General features: G+C 44.5%; 1 protein-coding gene across 2 annotated transcripts; it reads left to right on the top strand.

Annotated features, from left to right (window-relative positions):
- Nucleotides 1-1,402: 1,402 nt before the first annotated feature.
- Znf263 (zinc finger protein 263) lies at nt 1,403-8,682 on the top strand. 2 transcript variants are annotated; one of them, XM_005081658.4, is made up of 6 exons: nt 1,403-2,460; nt 3,588-3,768; nt 4,225-4,298; nt 4,543-4,666; nt 6,180-6,296; nt 6,746-8,682. In XM_005081658.4, exons 1-6 carry the CDS (start codon nt 2,068-2,070, stop codon nt 7,909-7,911), a joined length of 2,055 nt encoding a protein of 684 aa, XP_005081715.1. In that variant the 5' UTR covers nt 1,403-2,067; the 3' UTR covers nt 7,912-8,682. The 2 variants fall into 2 exon arrangements, with proteins under 2 accessions (XP_005081715.1, XP_012977134.1); XM_013121680.3 differs by lacking the exons at nt 3,588-3,768; nt 4,225-4,298 and having other exon boundaries at nt 1,405-2,460.
- The last annotated feature ends 12,564 nt before the right edge of the window (nt 8,683-21,246 follow it).

Below are 21,246 nucleotides of genomic sequence, written 5' to 3'. Positions count from 1 at the left end.
AGGGTTACAGCTTAGACAGAAAGGCATCCTGGCAGTTGGGAGCCAAGGAATACCACAAAGTCACACCACACAACAAACCTCACACAGGAGATTTATTGGGAGAGGAAAAAAGCCAGGAGGGTGGCTGCCTCTGCTCAGGTGACAAGCAGCAGAGACCTGGGCAGAGGACAGGGCTTAATTTCTTGGGGGGAGGGAGTGGAACTTTTCAGGGCGGGGATTGGTGGGATTTCAAGTCCAGAGCTGGAGCTTTTAACCCAGTAGGGTGGGGGCAGGGTACAGCCGTTAGGGCAGTTCAGCGTGTTATGTGGGCAGTTGGAGGTCCTCAGGGGAGGGGCCTGTCCATTCATGAAGGGGCTCACAGTAAATATCAAAGGAGGCTGATAGTTGATCTTAACAGAAGCTCTCTGGATCCTAACATCCCACAGGTGGGGTGTTATCAGCCAAGTCAACTTTCCTGTCTGAAGCTTTTAGGTCATCAACCTTTGAGTTTGGGCTGCAACTGATATATATATATATATATATATATATATATATATATATATATATATATATATATGCACCAGTGCCTTTGGAGGCCAGAAGAGGGTGTCAGATCCCCTGTAGAAGGCTGTGAGCCACCATGTGATTGCTGGGAATAGAACCCAGGTCCCTCAGGAGGGCAGGTTAACTGCTGAGCCATCGCTCTAGCTCAACCTCACAAGCTTTAACAAGATTTTTCTGAATGAACCTATACCTGCCCATCTGCGTCTGGACACGCATGTGTCATGGCAGCCTGTGGACCTTTGTACCTGTGATGAAATGAGGAAATACTCAGGACTCTACCCTCAGTCATCCAAAACAGACGACTTTTATTTCCACAGTCTAAATAGAATAGCTGTGTGATCTTGGGCAAAGACTTATTAACTGACACTCGCTGCCACAATCACAGGGCTTATAATAAAGCCTACTTAATACAATATTGTGAAGGTCTTATTTTATGTAAACATGTGTTTAATAAAGGATTACTGGTTTTCGCCACACACACCTAGGATCTGCGAACTCCAGGAGCTGTCACTGACACGCTCCGGTCTCAGGCCTGGGCAGTTCTCTCTTCAAAAGAGAAGGGGGACCCTGGTGTTTCCCTCAGGATGACAGTCACAACCGACTATCTTGCTCTCGCAGAGCTCCGCCATAGACCTGCTCTGGCAGAGTAGTAAGAGAACAAGTCATACCCGGCGCGTTCTTCTAGGTCGACCAGCAGGCCTAAAGTTGGAGGACTAGGGACCACCGCGCAAAGGGACCTAAATACAGTTTACTGTGGTAGCTGGAACTCAACCTGCTTTGGAATGCTTGGATCCACACCGCGGGCAGGCGCAGGAACAAGGGCGTGCCAAGAACTACATTTCCCAGCAGTCACCGCGCAGCTCGAGCCCTGTAAACGCAGGGCACCTGCCACTGCTGCTTTCTCCCGGGTTGGGATCGGCCTTCAGGAAGGTTTTCTTTATGGAGCTGTGAACAACGGACATTTCTGGGCCCCAACATGACACTAACGCAGCTGGATTCTGGTTCGAGCGTAGCTCAGGAACTTAGCTTTTGGTAGATCTAAGAAAACCTGACCCGGCCAGGGACCACCACTCACGGCTTTCCACCTCTGCCACGCCCACCCTGTAGCCCCGCCTCTCATCAACTAGCGGACGATTTCTCCTCCCGCTCTTTTATGCAAATTTTCCCTTGTCGTTGACCGGCAGTGAGTACGTGGCGAGACCCGACCCAATGGGAGACCGAGTAAGCAAGACGTGAATCGGAAGTCCGTCTGGACTAGCGGCCGTTGGTTTATGACGCATAACTCGCGCGCTGAGACTTCCGCCACGGGCGCTAAGGGCTAAGTTCTGTGCGGGCCTGAGAAGCCGCCGGTCAGGTGGAGACGCTGCAGAGCCATCATTGCCAAGATTTCGAACTGGGGTCTTCCGGCGGGATTTGGAGCCCGGGGCCTTTCGGCTACTGCAGTCGTGCTCTACTGTTGCACGCAACCTAGGGCGTCTTTCGAGGCGGACGTGGCTGGTTTCGGGACCTAGGCACTCTGGGGGCATGACCATGGCTGCTGGTCCGGGCTCCCAGGAGCCGGAAGGGCTCCTGATAGTGAAGCTGGAGGAGGACTGCACCTGGAGCCAGGAGGTTTCTCCGCCGGACCCAGAGCCCAGCCCAGAGGCCTCCCACCTGCGTTTTCGACGGTTCCGCTTTCAAGAGGCCGCTGGACCCCGAGAGGCCCTTAGCCAGCTTCAGGAGCTTTGCCACGGGTGGCTGCGGCCGGAGATGCACACCAAGGAGCAGATACTGGAGCTATTGGTGCTGGAGCAGTTCTTGACTATTCTTCCCCAAGAGATTCAGAGCAGGGTGCAGGAGCTGCGCCCAGAGAGCGGTGAAGAAGCAGTAACCCTTGTGGAGCGCATGCAGAGAGAACTTGGGAAACTGAGGCAACAGGTGACAGAAAGAGCTGTTTTATTGTGGTTTGGCCCAGAAGACTAGGACATTTTGCTAACCTAGTTTTGTAGTCGAATATACTTGATTCTCCTGAGTAGACTTTACATGAGGAAGAGGGTTTTTTGTGTGTGTGTGTGTGTGGTTTATCTGGAACATTTTCCTTCCAGATTGTCCCCATATAACGGTAGTGGGCAATGATGAGGACTTTATTTCAACTTGTGGGCGTCGTTCCACCAGTAGCTAGTCCTGTTGTTAGTACTAGCTTTGTGACTTTGGGCAGACTAATTTCTTTTGCCCTATTTTTCTGTTGGTAAAATGAAGATGCAAAAGTACTGTCTGGGGACAATTTCAGGGGTCAGGAGAACAGTATGTCACGTTTGGATGACACTACTGTCACTCTTTGAGAGCTTTTTGTTTGTTTTGTGACAGGGCCTTATGTAGCCCCAGCTGACTGTGACTCACTGTATAGCTCAGTTTGGCTCCAGATCAGTGGTTATCCTCCAGCCTCTGTTTCCCAGATTCGGAGTCCTACGATTACAGGCGTGCGCCATTGCACTTGACTCTCCTCTTTTCTGTTTTAAAAGCAGATTCTAGCTATGCAACCCACCCAAGCTTAAACTCGAGGCAACCCTCCTGCTTCAAGCTCCCTAGTTCTGGGATACCTCAGGCATATGCCATCGCCCCAGGCTTATACTTAGTGGTTAGTACCCAGTACATCTTAGTCGGCAGTCTCCGATGCAGAGTTAGATCTCTGTTAATTGAACTTTGAAAACGAGCTAAGCACTGAGGCTTTGTAGCTACTGCTTGATAAGTTCACCTTATCTAGTAGAGGAAAATTGAAATATCTAGGAAGAGAGAGAGAAAGCAAGAGCAATTGAGCAGAAGTGAAGGGTATCAGAAGAGTATATTGTGGTGTGCTCTGGCAGTGGACCCTCACTTTTTCTTGCTCCTATCCCTCCCGTTTTCTCTGTCACACGCAGTCTGAGCCTTTAGCATTAACCAGCCTCTTGGCCAAGACCAAAGGGATGGTCTGTGGTTCTCTGTTGAAGGCTCGTCCTAGAGTCCTGTACTGATTTGCGTATCTGTCAGCCCCATTGTGATGATGAGTGATGTGGGTTGGTTCCCAGGTCACAAACCAAGGGCGGGGAGCAGAAGTGCTTTTGGAGGAGCCTTTGCCACTGGAAACAGCAGCAGAGTCACCGAGCTTCAAGCTGGAGCCAATGGAGACTGAGCGAAGCCCTGGCCCCAGGCTGCAGGAGCTGCTAGACCCCAGCCCCAAAAGGGACCCCCAGGCTGTAAAGGAGAGGGGTGAGGGGCAGTCATCTGGGCAGGCGGGGTGGAGGAGGGGCTTTGGGTTGCCTCTGACCCTAGTGGAATGTAGTCCAGGTGCTAAGGAGAAGGCATTTGTGAAGTTAAGGTTCTCAGCTGTGGTCTGAAAGTTAAAAGTGGTGGTGTGGGTTCTGTGAGGGGTGGGTGGGAGGACAAGGGGAATCTCTTAGTAAATCCCTATGTGTACAGAACTGGCAGTTATAGTTAGCTTGTTGTGGGGATGTGTGTGCTTAGAACTGTTGACTGGGATGAAGGACCCCTCAATACCTTTATTGTGGCCCCATTACTTTAATCACCTTATTACTCCTTTGCTACTTTTGTTTAATGTCAATCCTAAAAGCTGAGACTGGGTGTTGGGGAATGCATATTGTGTTGTAATAATCTGGGTTGCCAAGATAATGTTACTGTTCTCATTATGATTTCTGTCATCTTCAGCATTATCTGCTCCCTGGCTCTCTCTCTTTCCTCCTGAGGGGAATATGGAAGATAAGGATATGACTGGGTCCCAGGTGATGTGGAAGTTCTCATTGCCTCTCCCCAGAATCCACCTTTTTTCCTCTCCTTTTGGGCTGGGAGGTACCCTCTGCTACCAGGAGGATCTTTTTCTTTCTAATCAGATATCTCCCTTAGCTTCATTGTATTTTCCCCTGTGATGTGTGTTCTTGGCATTCCTGGTTTTCCTCCTTTAACCATAACTCTGCTTGAATTGTTCTTGTTACATGTGATGCTAAAGGAGATCTTGTGTTATTTCAGTTGCCTGAGAACTTCGAGGACGTGACAATGTACATCTCTCAGGAATGGGGCCATCAGGATCCTAGTAAGAGAGCTCTCTCAAGGGATATGGTGCAAGAGAGTTATGAGAACATGGGCTCACTAGGTAAGAACTTCTCTTTCTGGGATGATGGCATTTATGACCAGAGTGCCCTTCTCCTTGGAACACACTTTCCTTCTGGACAAGAGACACCCCGACACCCACACTCCCTTTGCTCTAAAGTTCCTCCTACTATGGTGGGTTAAACGTCAAGTGGCACAGTTGATAGACTTAATGGCCTCCTTAGACTGTATTTTCGTTCCTGGAGTTTAAGGCAGAGTCTGAGCTATAGAGAACATCCAAGGGCAGCACGCAGCACATCCAGTGACCCCAGGCCCACGACACACATGCTCAATGCTCTACATTCTTATTTGCATTCTTATGCCCTCTGTGCTCCTTTGGTTTTTCTAGACGTTTTACCAAAGACAGGAAAGCGAGGGGTGCTGGCATCAATATACCAGTTTATTAGCTCTCTTAGCCTGTAAAAATCCAGGAAGGGAAGGGGAACTTGTAAATTTGGAGCACTGTGTATTCACAAAGTAAGCTAGACAATACATTAAAGTGCATCTGTATTGAATAATTGTTCAAAGGTTAAAAATAATGCCAATAAAATGAGACAAACTGGTAGCTGAATTATTACATAGTTCCTCAACTTTTCTTTATATATCAAAATTCTCATAATAAAAAATTGGAGGCACCAGGCAGTGGTGACACACACCTTTAATCCCAGCACAGTGGTGGCAGAAGCAGGTGGATCTCTGTGAATTTAAGACCAGCTTGGACTACAGAGTGAGTCTGGAGCTATATAGCCGGGGCTATAGAAAGAAACCCTGTCTCTACAAAGCAAAAAGAAAAAGAAGTTGGGGACAATCTAACGGGCTGTGTAGAGTATGACTGATTATACTGAAGCCCACACCAGGAAGATACACATTGCAGCTGTTTCCATCCACCGTGTTTGTGTGAAGCCAGAACTGAGAGCTCACTTGGCTGCTTGTGCAGCACTGTTGTGCTTTTGCCCTCTTCATCGCGAGCCCCCTCCTGGCTTTGCATCGCTTTCCATTGCTATGCCAACTCTGACAAGAGATTGGTTTGTTGTTGGAAATGAGCGCCTGTCTAAGTCTGTTTTGCTGGAGGCAGAGTGAGCTATTTGCTTTTCTTTTTAGCACAGCACAGGAGGAGTTACAAATTTTAATCTCATGGTCTTCAAAGAGCCTGGGTTCTTTCCCAATGGATTTTATGTTCTAGAGTTTTACAGTCAAGTTTAGCTTAAGTTTAGTTAAGTAGCCAACTTTGATTCTCAAAGAAGTGGTCATCTTATGTTTATTTTATAGTTACTTGAATTGCAAATTGTATATTCTCATTAAAAATTCAAGTTCTTTGAAAATACTTTACAAAAGAAACCGTAGTCTTCTCTTAATTTCTGTTTTCTATAGAGTAACTACTGGGAATGGTTTGGTGTATTTCCTGGGTAATATATATCAGGCTTTGGGTGAGTTTGTTTCTCTGCTACTGGCAGGAAATAAGACTTGTTTTCTCTGCATGGTAGAAGATGTGATGATGTTTCTCTCATTGTGAACAGAGTCTTGCATTCCTGGTCAGGAGGTCTTAAGCACCCAGGCGGAACAAGGAGGGAAGCCATGGGACCCTAGTGTGCAGAGCTGCAAGGGAGGCAGGAGTCCCGGAGACCCAGTTCCAGGTGAGACGTGAAGATAGACAAGGCTCAGGAGGGCTCCCAAGGTGTGTGTGACATTTGGGGATCCGAGTGCACAGCCAGCAGCACACTGGGGACAACTGCTTTGTCTCCTGCATACCCAGCAAGGCAAGTGAGGGATGTGTGCTATAAATTTGAGGTTCTAAATCTCAGACTGACTCAGTATACTCTAGTCTCAGCCTTGATCCTTACCAGAAGAGTAAAAGCTATTCGGAAAGCAGGGTGGGGCCTACAAAAGGGAGTTTTGAGATTAGCCTGAGTTCCCAGTCTTTGAGTCTCGTCTCCACAGGCTGCTCTGGCGTGCTTTCCTGACGAGGACAGGCTGGGAAACTGACCTAGAACTATGTTCCAGGGCCTCCTACATGAAAAGCATGTAGAGATTTCTTTTTTCCACTGTGAAATAATCTAATGGTTTGCTTTCACTCTTTTTCTAGGGGTAGAAAAGTTTGAGAACCCAGAAAGAAGTGTTGAGTCTGTTTCTCCTGAGAGTGCCCATCCTCCGGTACTGCTGCCTGGCCAGGCCAGAAGGGAGGTGCCCTGGAGCCCCGAGCAGGGAAGACCTGATGACAGAGAAGAAGAGCATTGGCAATGTCCCCCAGAGGACAAGATAGCGGAGTCCTTAGTGGGAACCACAAATTGTGGAGGACCGGTACAACCAAAGGAACAGCCCAAGAAACTCCATTTGTGTCCCTTGTGTGGCAAGAACTTTTCTAATAACTCAAACCTAATTAGGCACCAGAGAATACATGCAGCAGAAAAGCTGTGTATGGATGTAGAGTGTGGAGAAGTCTTTGGTGGGCACCCACATTTTCTGTCGCTGCACAGAGCACACATGGGCGAGGAAGCCCATAAGTGCCTTGAATGTGGGAAATGCTTCAGCCAGAACACCCACCTCACCCGCCATCAGCGCACCCACACAGGTGAAAAGCCCTATCAGTGCAATGTTTGTGGAAAAAGCTTCTCCTGCAACTCCAACCTCCACAGACACCAGAGGACACACACTGGGGAGAAGCCCTACAAGTGCCCTGAGTGTGGGGAAATCTTTGCTCACAGCTCCAACCTGCTTCGGCACCAGAGGATCCACACTGGGGAGAGGCCCTATCGGTGTAGTGAGTGTGGAAAAAGTTTCTCTCGAAGTTCACATCTTGTCATTCATGAAAGAACCCATGAGAAAGAGAGACTTGACCCTCTCCCTGAGTGTGGGCAAGGAATTAATGACAGTGCCTCCTTTCTTATAAACCACGGAGCCCACAGAGTAGAGAAGAAACTCTTTGAATGTTCGACTTGTGGAAAAAGTTTCCGGCAGGGCATGCACCTTACCAGACATCAGAGAACACACACAGGAGAAAAACCATACAAGTGTACCCTTTGTGGGGAAAACTTCTCCCATAGATCTAACTTAATCAGGCACCAGAGAATTCACACTGGAGAAAAACCCTACACCTGTCATGAGTGTGGAGACAGTTTCTCTCATAGTTCCAACCGGATTCGTCACCTGAGAACCCATACAGGAGAAAGACCATATAAGTGTTCTGAATGTGGAGAAAGTTTCTCTCGGAGCTCACGCCTTACAAGTCATCAGAGAACTCACACCGGTTAGAAACAGCAGGCTTTCTTTTTGCTCCACTTTGGCAGAAAGTTGTCTTATCCGGAGCTGGCAAAGAGAAAGTGAGCTTACTTTAAGGGAGGTGGAGAGTGGAGAGCTAGCTTAAAACTAAGAAGTTCAGTCTCCAGAAGAAGAACTGGAGTAGTTAGATCTGCCCTGCTCGGGGCCGCTTTCAGGTGCACCCACTTTATTGGTGGGGCTTGGACGCTGTGCCGATGCTAGTGTTCCAACAGTTTGGGGACTACGTGTGACTTTAATTCCTCCTTATTTTGTGACATTTAGAGGAGAGTTCAGGCTCCTGAGGCCCTTGGGATGGAAGAAGAAGGGCTAGCTCTCCTGGGAGAGCAGTTGAAGGCCAACAAGACTGATTTTAGGTTGCATCTTTTTTAAAGACCTTGGCTGGGAAGTCCCAGGCTGTCTAGTTTTGCCACTTACAATAAATACCCCTCTGAGAAGTTTGGCAGGGGTGCTCATTGGCATATAAGGTGACCTCAGAAAAAAAAAGGGAGCAAGAAACATAGAAGTCATAAGGTAGAATCTGCAGGTGAGCCCAGTGTTTTACAGATTGGATGGGTGTGCTTACAGTCTACCTTTCCAGAGACTGAGACTTCCGGCTGTCAAAAGGTGCATAAAGCTGTAGAGACGTGTTTCTGGGTGAAAGGTTCCATGATTCCTCAGAAACAAACAGATCCTAAAAAAAATTAGGAATTATGTCTTTCCCTGTTGAAAATGCTTGAAAGGTTATAATAAATATCTCCCAGGAAACATGGTATGCATGCGTCTTCATTGAGGGCATTTGTGTTGATACATTTCAGACAAAGTACTCTTTCCCTGCGTAGGTTCTAACAGAGGTAGCAATAGATTGGTTGGAGCAAGGTGTTGGGCTGGTGGAATCCTGGGTTGGACTGTTCTTTGCTAGCAGGGTGAGGCTGAAATGAATGGTGACCGGGGTGATGAAGGGTCTGCAAAAATGATTCTTTCCCTTTCTTTTTATAGTAGTGTAAATCTTTGCAGCTCTGTTTAGGATGCTGTATTCCTGTGAAGTGGGTTGGGGTTTTTGTTGTTGTTTTTTGCTTTTTATGTTTTAGGTTAGTATGCAAAAGTAATGATTTCATCATAGGATCTTAATAGACCAGGCTTTTTAAAGACAGGATATGTTTGTCTTGCAAAACTGGTTCCCAGGAGGGAATCTAATAATGGTCTTGATTAAGCAGCCATTGATCATTAATGGTGCACAGATAAAAAGAAGGGCAAAATTATTCAGAAGTAAGCATTATGTCTTAGAAGGTGGGCTTGGCATAGGAATCATAGGTATGTTTGTCTTTTGAGAGACTTAGATCCCAACACTCTAGGAGTAGGAAATCAGATGCCAGGAAGCCATCTTTTCTCCAGAGGAAGCTTTCTAACTAGCAGCTCCTTTGGAGGAAAGGTGATGGAACAGTCTTTTAGCAGGAGTGTCAAAGAAATCCTTATTCTCACCCCAGCTCTTGGCTCAGATTAGTGTGTACAAAAGCTTGGCTTTCTGAACCAAACTTTTAAAAATAATTTTCATGTTTCTCTTATCTTCTGGGCCTTTTTCTCAGGAGGTGACCAGTGATAGTTTGAAGACTAAGGGAAAGTGAGGAGGGTAATGTAGATTAACTAGAGATTAATGATCTGCTGGAGTAGGATCAGGGGCCTGTGGAGTAGGGCGGGGCTGATAAGGTGGATCCCTGGGGTTTACTGGCCAATCAGCCAGCCAGCCTGCCTAGCCTAAATGGTAGGTAAACTCCAAACCCCAGTGAGAGTCTCAAAAAAAAGGTGGATGGCTCCTGAAGCATGACATCATAGATCCTCTGGTGTATAAATCTCCACACAAAGTTAAGAAAATTCTAGGCTCGGGAAACTGTTCCCATCTGATATTCACTGACTCACCAATCTTGACATGAGTGGAATTCTTTCTATAGTCTGCCATTGGTACCTTCTGGGGTGACAGACATTTGTTTACATCTGCTTAGGAAAAGGCACACAACACATCAATACCAGTTAGACCATGTAATATCTGCATGGATGATTTTATGAGTGAGTGTGTATGTGTATGTGTGTGTGTGTGTATGTGTCTATATGTGTCTGTGAGTCAGTTCTATACTTACGCTATGTAAATCTTGGGGATCAAACTCAGGCTGTCAGCTTTGACAGCAAGTGCCTTTATCCACTGAGCCATCTCCCACCCCTTTTTACTTATTCTTTGAGAATTTCAAACATGTATACAATGTATTTTGATCATATCTACCCCTCATTCTCCCCCTCAACAAGCCCCATCTAGCTAGTGCTGCCTGTATGTGCATAGGTTTGGGGTCATCCAACTGGATCATGGTCAACCTACTGGCCACCTTCCCTCCAAATATCTCCCTGCCAATGCCTGTCAAGGTATCACTAGGGCCTTCTCCTAGGCATGCTGGAATTTTGACTGTCTATCTCATGCAGCTAACCATAGCCACAGTGAATGCATGAGTGAGCTTCGCCCACAAGACAACATCTCTCAGCATTCCTTCCCACCCTTCAGCTCTTTCTTCCACCCTGTTTCATGATGCTCCCTGAACCTCGGAAGGGGGGCTTGATAACAGATGTCCCATTTAGGTCTGGGCACTCAAAGCTGGCAAAAGATCTTGCAAGTTCAATTGGGAAGTAGGCAGGCCAGCAATGTTGAGTCTTGAATCAGGGCAATGAGTAAGCAGGCACTTAGCCCAGCAGTACTCAGCCTGTGGTTGTGACCCCATTGGGGGTCGCCTATCAGGCTTCCTGCATATATTTATGTCATGAATTGTAATGGTAGCAAAATTACAGTTAGGAAGTAGCTACGGAGCAATATTAGGGTTGGTAGTCACTAACATGAGGAACTGTGTTAAAGGGCTGTAGCGTTAGGAAGGCCGAGGGCCACTGGTTAGCCCTCATGAATGACTGAGAGTGTCAGACCATGTGGAGATCATTTTGAGAGCTTTACACACTTGGTTAGTGATACTCAAAATGACAGCCAGGATGTAAAAAAAAAAACTATATGGACTGAGCTGGGTGGTGGTGTGTCACGACCACCTCGACCAGCAAGGAAGACGCGACTCAGGAATCCTTCTCACAAGCAGTTTATTCAGGACCTTGAACAAATCTTCTGACCCCAGGGAGTGCCCGCCCACAGCTTAAAAAGGCCCTTGGGCGGCCAACCCTGGTAAGCCATGTGGCGACAGCAGATAGGTCCACATACGAGGAAGCAAGCCTGATATCCAGCCTTGACCAAATAAGGAGTTGTTTATCACAGAGAGCACTTGCTATCGGGCTAGCAGAGGCGGAAGCCAGCACCATCTTAAGGGTGCGGCATTTCGCAGCTCTCTACAGTGGTGGCACACACCTTTAATCCCAGCATTTGGGGAGCAGAAGCAGGAGGATTTTTGTGAGTTTGAAGCCAGCCTGGTCTGCAGAGTGAGTTTCAGGACAGCCAAGGCTACATAGAGAAACCCTGTCTCAAAAAAAAAAAAAAAAAAAAAAACAGTATGGACAGAAGGAGCTTAAAATGAATATTAGGACAGTGACTATCTTTGGAACCCTGTCCATTTTAGTGGCAGAATGCCTCTATCCACTGATTAAAGTATCTACTAGGAGTAGACATTTAAGTCCCTTATATGGAGATATGAGTGAAGTCAAATTTGTCAGTCTTTCCTCACCATAGTTAAATCTATGCTGGACAGTCTGCAAAATGGGAAGGGGTTTTACATTCTTTTCATTCTCTCTTCTACAGTGTTCCCTCAGCCTTGGAGTAGGGATTGATTATATATATTGATTGTATATATTGAATATATATTTCAGAATTGGACTGACCACAGGTGGAACCAGTTTTAGAAATGGACCATAAAGTCTGAAGAATTCCCAAGACAATGAAAGAGGCTCAGTGAGAATTTGGGGTGTTTGAACCCCCAAATATGTGGTTGAATGAAACTTGTCAAGGATCCAGGGAGCAACAGCTTGTTCCCTGAGCTCTCCAACCACCACCCCTGTGAGTTTCCTGGGGAGACAGAATTAGGACAAAGGAGAGTATTGAGTACACACAGCCTGGAGTGGAGGTCGAGCTGCTTGTGTGGCCTTTTGATCAAACAAGCTTGGTTGTCACTCAGAATAACAGAGTGATCCTTTTGGTGGGTCTTGCCGCACAAATTAGATGCCAGGTGGTTTCTCATGGGGTCAAAATCCCTGTGGCATGCTTAAATGAGGTATTGAGAGCAGTAAAGAGACCTCTGTCTCCAGATAGCTGTATGGGTGTTGGTCACGTGGAAATGGTAAAGCTGAATCTATGATTGTAAACTGCCATGTGGATACTAGGAATTGAACCCGGGTCACCTGAAGAGCAGCCAGTGTTCTTAAGCACTGAGCCATCTCTCCAGCTCCTATTTTGTAATATTTTAAATATCTCCTATTGGGTGTTAAGACTATGTAGGTGGCTAGAAATTAATCTGATTATGGTCCATTTAGGCTCCTTGGGAGTCTTTTTAGGGGCTTGGGGCCTTTCAGGGGCTTAGTTCTTTTGCTCTTTAGATTTCCTTCGCCAGTTATGTCAACTAGCGGTATGGATCAGGGTCTTGGTGACAATAAGACTTTCTGTCTGTAATGACCCCTTCCTTTGTAGAATACACACCATAGAGTTTGTCTAGTTCCCCATGGCCTTACTAATCAAGAGGATAGATGTCTTACAGGAGCCATAACTTCTGGAGTTGTCTCATTGTTCAGATTCTCCTAGAACATAACTGACCTTGGAGTCATGGCAAGGACTACTTGGAGGGCAAGGGCCAGCATATTGCATGTCACCTAAGCCCCTTTGTCCTTACTGATTTTCATCTCTAAGTAAGGTTGTTGAACACCCAGGTCAGTTACCAGGTCTCAAAGAAGAGAAAAATTTTACAAAACAGATTTTAAAATAAATCTTGAGTGTTTAAAAGTAACTAGAAACATGACAAACTCAGTAGAAACTACAAGGAATTATCTTGATAACGCATACAATCTGTTCTGAAGGCAACTTTAAAAAGTCACCAGGCACACACCTTTAATCCCAGAGACATGGACGTTTGTGAACTGAAGGGCAGTCAGGTCTACACACTAAGTCCCTGTTCAAACACAGTCAAAGGAATGGGCTTTATACCTGTTTAAAGCCAATTTTCACCAACTAGATTCTTGTGATATATGTTCACTTTTTAGTTTTGCCCTGATCTCTAATTTTGAAACTATTCTTTAGGGAAAAACTAACTTAGCATACAAATTTCTTGCTTGAAAGCACCTCCTTTTTATTAGAAATGTGTTTCTATGCCTATAACCTTTTGTATTTCTCACATTTGCTGGTTCCTTTCTTTTGTGAAATGTTTGATGTAATCTGGGCTTTGTGCTTTAAAGGCATAAAACACTGGACAGAGGCCAATTCTGATCAATTTTTGTGTTTTACAAAGCAGGTCTATCCAGTATGGTAACAGCTTAAATTGTTTTTTGTTGGTTAAAAAATGTTTTTCTTGACCCAGGTCTCTCATGTTCCCAGTCTAGGATGCACACAACATCTTTTAAGTTTGGCATTCATAATTTTTTAGTTCTGTGAAACTGGGGTCTTTGTGCATACTAAATATGTGTGCTACTAGCCAACTATATGGTAGAACTTGAACTAATGCTTTTCACATAGCCATTACAATCTAGATAATTTGGGGTAACAATTCCTCATTATTCAGATCCTTGTCTTCATAAATAGAAAAGAATCCAATATTCATACATTGAAAGAAATGTAAATTTATTATTTTCAAACCAATATATAAGTAGGCATTGATATGAAAAATAATTTTTGATTAAAAACAATGTCAATTAATAGCATGTTTGCATCATATAATCTTTGCATAGTGTAATTACTAGAACCAGAAGTTGCAGACATATTGTAAGTATCCTTAATATTATATGAGGCCTGTTTTTTTTCAAAAATCTACCAATTATTTTATAGATTTTACGCTTGAGTTCTTTCTTGGCTATTGTTGCATCTCTTTTAGTGTGAATGGAATCTTTGACACTTAGGTATGGCATTAGCAAAGTTAAGAAGGTAGTCCAAACCATCTTTCACAGTTGGTAACTTAATTCAGCAGTCTGCTTTGCAGCTCCCCTTTTTTGGACAGCTTCCTTTGTTATCTAGCAAACAACCTTTTTCTTTATCACCTCCGTTTAACCATACCGTCATTAACCAGCTTCTTTTCTAACCCAGCACTCCTCTCAAGAATTTCCCGAGCCCCTCCAAGACCCCAACCCCAGCGAGTCCAGCTTCAGGTGAGATTGGGTCTCCAGCGGGGACCGCCCGCCCATCCCCCATCCCCCCCGCGATCTTCTGGGCTGCTCCATCCCCCTCCATCTTCGGGGCCGCTCCCGGCTTCCAGAAGAGCCACCCACCCACACAGGAAAGAAATCAGCCCCTCCAAGACCCCAACCCCAGCGAGTCCAGCTTCAGGTGGGATTGGGTCTCAGGCGGGGAGGACCGCCCACCCATCACCCATCCCCCTCCATCTTCGGGGCGCTCCCGGCTTCCAGAAGAGCCGCCCACACAGGAAAGACATCAGCCCCTCCAAGACCCCAACCCCAGGGAGTCCAGCTTCAGCATCCCCAGCTTCTGCTGCAGGAAGGAAGGAGACCAGTGGAGACGGAAAGACCCCACCAGCACCCACTGGAAGAAGAGATGGGAAGAAGACAGAATAAGAGATCACCCAGCAATAGAAACACCAGCATGACCCCACCAGAATCCAGGGATCCAACACCAGCAAGACCCGAAAAGCACTACATAGATGAAGAAGAGGAGACAGACCTTAAAAATTTTTTCATGAAGATGATGGAGACCCTCAAAGAAGAAACGAGGAAATCCCTTAAAGAAATAGAAGAAAAAAACAAACAAAAAAATCCATGAAATGGGGGAAAAATTCAAGAAATAAACAAATCTCTCAAAGAATCTAAAGAGCACCAAGAAAAAACCAAGAAAATTAAGGAAACAGCTCAAACAGTTGAAGGATTGAAAGCTGAAATAGAAACGATAAAGAAAACACAGAATGAAGGGATGCTGGAAATAGAAAATCTCAGTAAACGGTCTGGAACTACAGATGCAAGTATCACCAATAGAATACAAGAGATAGAAGAGAGAATCTCAGGAGTTGAAGACTCATTAGAGGATATAGAGTCGTCAACCAAAGAAAATTTCAAAACCAACAAATCCTTAACACAAAATATCCAGGAAATATGGGACACCGTGAAGAAGCCAAACCTGAGAATAATAGGTATAGAAGAAGGTGAAGAACTTCAACTTAAAGGTACAGAAAACATATTCAACAAAATCATAGAAGAAAACTTCCCTAACCTAAAGAAAGATATGCCTATGAAAGTACAAGAATCTTACAGAACACCAAATAGGCTTGACCAGAAAAAGAAGTCACCTCGCCATATAATAATCAAAACATCAAATCTACAGAGTAAAGAGAAAATATTAAGAGCAGCTAAAGAAAAAGGCCAAGTAACATACAAAGGCAGACCTATCCGAATTACACCTGACTTCTCAATGGAAACGATGAAAGCCAGAAGATCCTGGTCAGATGTCCTACAAACGCTAAGGGAACAAGGATGCCAGCCCAGACTACTATATCCAGCAAAGCTCTCAATTACCATAGATGGAGAAAACAAAATATTCCACGACAAAGCCAGATTTAAACAATACGTATCCATGAATCCAGCTCTACAGAAAATGCTAGAAGGAAAACCTAGAGCCAAGGAAGATAACTACATTCACAAAGACACAGGCAATATATAATCATACTTTACAAAACACCAAAAGAAAAAGGGAGGAGAAACTACACAAAATAACTTCACTAACAATAAATCAAGCGTAAACAAGGATCACCAATCAATGGTCATTAATATCCCTCAATGTCAACGGCCTCAACTTGCCTATAAAAAGACACAGACTAGCAGAATGGATACGAAGACAGAACCCTTCCTTCTGCTGCATACAAGAAACACATCTCAACACCAAAGACAGACGTTATCTCAGAGTAAAGGGCTGGGAAAAGATCTTCCAATCAAACGGCCCCAAGAAACAAGCGGGCGTAGCAATCCTAATATCTAACAAATTAGACTTCAAATTAAAATCAATCAAAAGAGATGAAGAAGGGCACTTCATATTCATCAAAGGAAAAATACATCAAGACGAAGTCTCGATTTTAAACATCTACGCCCCAAATACAAAGGCACCTACATTCGTGAAAGAAACATTACTAAAGCTCAAAATGCACATAAAATCTCACACACTAATAGTAGGAGACTTCAACACTCCGCTCTCACCGCTAGACAGGACCTCCAGACAGAAACTTAACAAAGAAACAAAAGAATTAATAGAAGTTATGAACCAACTGGGTTTAACAGACATCTATAGAACACTCCACCCAAATACAAAGGGATATACCTTCTTCTCGGCACCACATGGAACCTTCTCTAAAATTGACCACATAATAGGAAACATAGCAAATCTCCACAGATACAAAAAAATTGGAATAACCCCTGCATCTTATCAGACCACCATGCATTAACATTAGAATTCAACAATAACACAAATCGCAGAAACCCTACAAACTCATGGAGATTGAACAATGCACAATTGCACCATCCCTGGGTAAAGGAACAAATAAAAAAGAAATTAAAGACTTCCTCGATTTCAATGAGAATGAAGACACAACATACACAAACTTATGGGACACTTTGAAAGCAGTGCTGAGAGGAAAGTTTATAGCACTAAGTGCCCACATGAAAAAACTGGAGAACAGTCATACTAGAGAATTAATAGCACAGCTGAATGTTCTAGAACAAAAGAAGCAAACTCCCCAGGAGGAGCAGACGCCAGGAAATAATCAAACTGAGGGCTGAAATCAATCAAGTAGAAACCAGGAAAACACTGAGAAGAATCAATGAAACAAAGAGTTGGTTCTTTGAGAAAATCAACAAAATAGACAAACCTCTGTCCAAACTAACCAAAAGACAGAGAGAGAACATGCTAATTAACAAAATCAGGGATGAAAAAGGGGACATAACAACGGACTCTGAGGAAATCAAGAGAATCATCAGGGCATACTTTGAAAATCTGTACTCCACAAAATTTGAAAATTTAAAGGAAATGGACAATTTCCTGGATAGATATCACTTGCCAAAACTAAATCAAGAACAGATAAATAATCTAAACAGACCTATAACCCCTAATGAAATAGAAGCAGTCATCAAAAGTCTCCCAAACAAAAAAGCCCAGGCCCAGATGGCTTCAGTGCAGAATTCTACCAGAAATTCAAAGAAGAGCTCATTCCAATACTCGTCAAAGTATTCCACACAATAGAAGCAGGAGGCTCACTGCCAAACTCTTTCTACGAGGCTACAATTACCTTGATACCCAAGCCACACAAAGACACAACTAAGAAAGAGAACTATAGACCAATTTCCCTCATGAACATTGATGCCAAAATACTCAATAAAATACTTGCAAACCGGATTCAAGAACACATCAGAAAAATCATCCACCATGATCAAGTAGGCTTCATTCCAGGAATGCAGGGATGGTTCAACATTAGAAAATCTATCAATGTAATCCACCATATTAACAATCTGCGAAAGAAAAACCACATGATCATCTCACTAGATGCTGAAAAAGCCTTTGACAAAATCCAGCACCCCTTCATGATAAAGGTCCTAGACAGATCAGGGATAACAGGAACGTACCTGAATATAATAAAAGCAATATACAGTAAACCAACAGCTAACATCAAACTAAATGGAGAGAAACTCAAAGCAATTCCTCTAAAATAAGGAACAAGACAAGGCTGTCCACTCTCTCCATATCTCTTCAATATTGTACTTGAAGTTCTAGCTACAGCAATAAGACAACAAAAGGAGATAAAGGGGATACAAATAGGAAAAGAAGAAGTCAAACTTTCACTATTTGCAGATGATATGATAGTTTACATAAGTGACCCAAAAACTCCGCAAGGTTACTCCTAGAGCTGATAAACACCTTCAGCAATGTGGCAGGATACAAGGTAAACTCAAAAAAATCAGTGGCCCTATTATATACAGATGATGAAGTGACTGAGAAAGAAATCAGAGAAACATCACCTTTTACAATAGCCAAAAACAGCATCAAATATCTGGGGATAATGTTAACCAAGGAAGTGAAAGACCTGTATATCAAGAACTTTGTGTCTTTGAAGAAAGAAATCAAAGAAGATACCAGAAAATGGAAAGATCTCCCATGCTCTTGGATTGGTAGGATCAACATAATAAAAATGGCAATCTTGCCAAAAGCAGTCTGTAGATTCAATGCAATCCCTATCAAAATTCCATCACAATTCTTCAAGGACCTGGAAAGAACATTAATCAACTTTATATGGAAAAACAAAAGGCCCAGGATAGCCAAAACATCCCTATACAATAAAGGAACTTCAGGAGGCATCACCATACCTGACTTCAAGCTCTATTATAGAGCTATAGTCCTGAAAACAGCTTGGTATTGGCACAAAAATAGGCAGGTAGACCAATGGAACCGAATCGAAAGCCCTAATTTTAACCCACACACCTATGAACACCTGATTTTTGACAAAGAAGCTAAAACTGTACAGTGGAAAAAAGAAAGCATCTTCAACAAATGGTGCTGGCATAACTGGGTAGTGGTATGCAGAAGACTGCAGATAGATCCATGTTTATCGCCTTGTACAAAACTTAAGTCCAAATGGATCAAAGATCTCAACATACATCCAGCCACACTGAAACTTTTAGAAGAGAAAGTGGGAGATACTCTTCAACGAGTTGGTACAGGAGACCACTTCCTAAACATAACACCAGTGGCACAGTCACTGAGATCGACAATTAACAAATGGGAACTTCTGAAACTAAAAAGCTTCTGTAAGGCAAAGGACACAGTCAAAAAGACAAAAAGGCAGGCCACAGAATGGCAAAAGATATTCACTAACCCTACATCTGACAGAGGGCTAATCTCCAAAATTTACAAAGAACTCAAGAAACAAGTCTCCAAAACACCAAAGGATCCACTTGAAAGGTGGGGTACAGAGCTAAATAGAGAATTCTCAGTAGAGGAGGCTAAAATGGCCAAGAGACACTTAAGAAAGTGCTCAACATCCTTAGCCATCAGGGAAATGCAAATCAAAACAACTCTGAGATACCATCTTACTCCTGTCAGAATGGCTAGAATCAAAAAACCGAAGACAATTTATGCTGGAGAGGATGTGGAGAGAGAGGAACACTCCTCCACTGCTGGTGGGAATGCCGACTCATACAGCCTCTTTGGAAATCAGTATGGAGATTCCTCAGGAAAATGGGAATTAATCTACCACTAGACCCAGCAATTCCACTCTTAGGCATTTATCCAAATGAGGCAGGTTCATACAACAAGGGCATCTGCTCCACTATGTTCATAGCAGCATTGTTTGTAATAGCCAGAACCTGGAAGCAACCTAGATGCCCCTCAACTGAAGAGTGGATAGAGAAAATGTGGTACATTTACACAATGGAGTATTACTCAGCAGAAAAAAACAATGGAATCTTGAAATTCGCAGGGAAATGGATAGCACTGGAAGAAACCATCCTGAGTGAGGTAACCCAGTCGCAAAAAGACAAACATGGTATGTACTCACTCATATATGGATTTTAGATATGGATCAGGATAGTGCCAGTCTGCACTTCCACAGATAGTCTGGGAAACAGGAAAGAACCTAAAAGATATGCATATATGCATAGTACCCAAGAGAAGAGGATGGAGACAAGATCCTCTGAATGGATGGGGAACACGGCGAGGGGTGGGGGGGAGTGGGACCCGGGAAGAATAGAGGGGGTAAAGAGGAAGGGAGTTGGTCATGGGGGAACAGGAAGTTGAGGGGGTGGGGGTAGAATAGGGGAAGAGGGAATCATAGGATCGAAGACAGATCAGGCACCAGAGTGACCTCGAGTGATCCAAAGGTATAACATCAATTGGCAAGCTAAGCAATAGTGGAGGGACCACCTCGAATGCCCATTCCTGATAATGAACTTGATGTCTATAACCATCCCGGAGCCTTCATCCTGTGACTGATGGAAGCAGAGGCAAACACACAACTAATCACTGAACTGAACCCAAGGAACCCAGTGACAGAGAGAGAGGAGCGATGAGCAAATTGGCAAAGAATGGGCTGGCAAAACCAGCAGAGACAGCTGATCTGAACAGGGGAGTGCTCTTGGACCCCAGACCGACAGTGGGGAGGCCAGCATGGGACTGATCTGGACCCCCCCAAATGTGAGTGTCAGTGAGAAGGCCTGGGCAACCTATGGGGCCCTGAGCTGTAGATCAGTGTCTATCCCTGGTATACAAACTGTCGTCATGTGCCTATAGCACAAAGAGAGATGCTCTCTCAGCCTGGACTCTTAGGGGAGTGCCTTGACCCTACCAAGAGTAAAATGACAGACTCTAGATATCCCCTATGTGGAAGGATTTGGCAATAGGGTGGGAGGGAGGGGGGAAGGGGAGTGCGGGAAGGGGGGAGGGAGAGGGAACTGGGATTGACATATAAAACAAGCTATTTAAAATTAAAATAAAAAATGATAAAAAAAAAAGAATTTCCCTACAATTCCCTATCTCCTAATCCTTAAAGGTCAAGATGGGTTCTCTTTTGTAAGGATTTTCCCATGCATTTGCTAATGTTATTTGTGTTGCTTCACCCCAACTTTTTGTCCAGTTAAAAATTGCGCTTTTGGGGCTGGAGAGATGACTCAGCGGTTAGGAGCACTGGCTGCTCTTCCAGAAGACACAGATTTGGTTCCCAACACCCACATGGCAGCTAACAACTGTCTGTATCTCCAAGATCTAACACCTTTGTAGACATTTGGATGGATCGGATGGGACAGGTATTCTGGCATTCCGAGCCACAGAATACTGTTACACGGCTCAGATGGAAAGGTATCCTGGAGCTCAGGAGCCACTGAATACTGAGTGTTACACAGCTCAGATGGAAAGGTATCCTGGAGTTCGGGAGCCAAGGACTACCACAGGCTGCAGTAAGCATAGCTCCTTACAGCCCGGCCTCAGGGAAAGGCTTCCCCAGTGTATGGGCTCCGCTCTGCTCTGCCAAGGGATATTTGCCTAGTGTAGCAGTTTTGCTCCGCTTCCAGGGCGAAGTTGCTACAGTTCAGCTCTGCTCCCGGCAAAAGTTACAGTCCTGCTGGCTCTGCTCTGCCCGCAAAAGGTCTTCCCCAAAGTTCATCCAAGAGGTTTATTGGGAGAGA

This window comes from Mesocricetus auratus, unplaced genomic scaffold (assembly GCF_017639785.1).
Source record: "Mesocricetus auratus isolate SY011 unplaced genomic scaffold, BCM_Maur_2.0 Super-Scaffold_100007, whole genome shotgun sequence".
NCBI lineage: Eukaryota > Metazoa > Chordata > Mammalia > Rodentia > Cricetidae > Mesocricetus > Mesocricetus auratus.
This window is presented reverse-complemented; position numbering and strand designations above follow the sequence as displayed.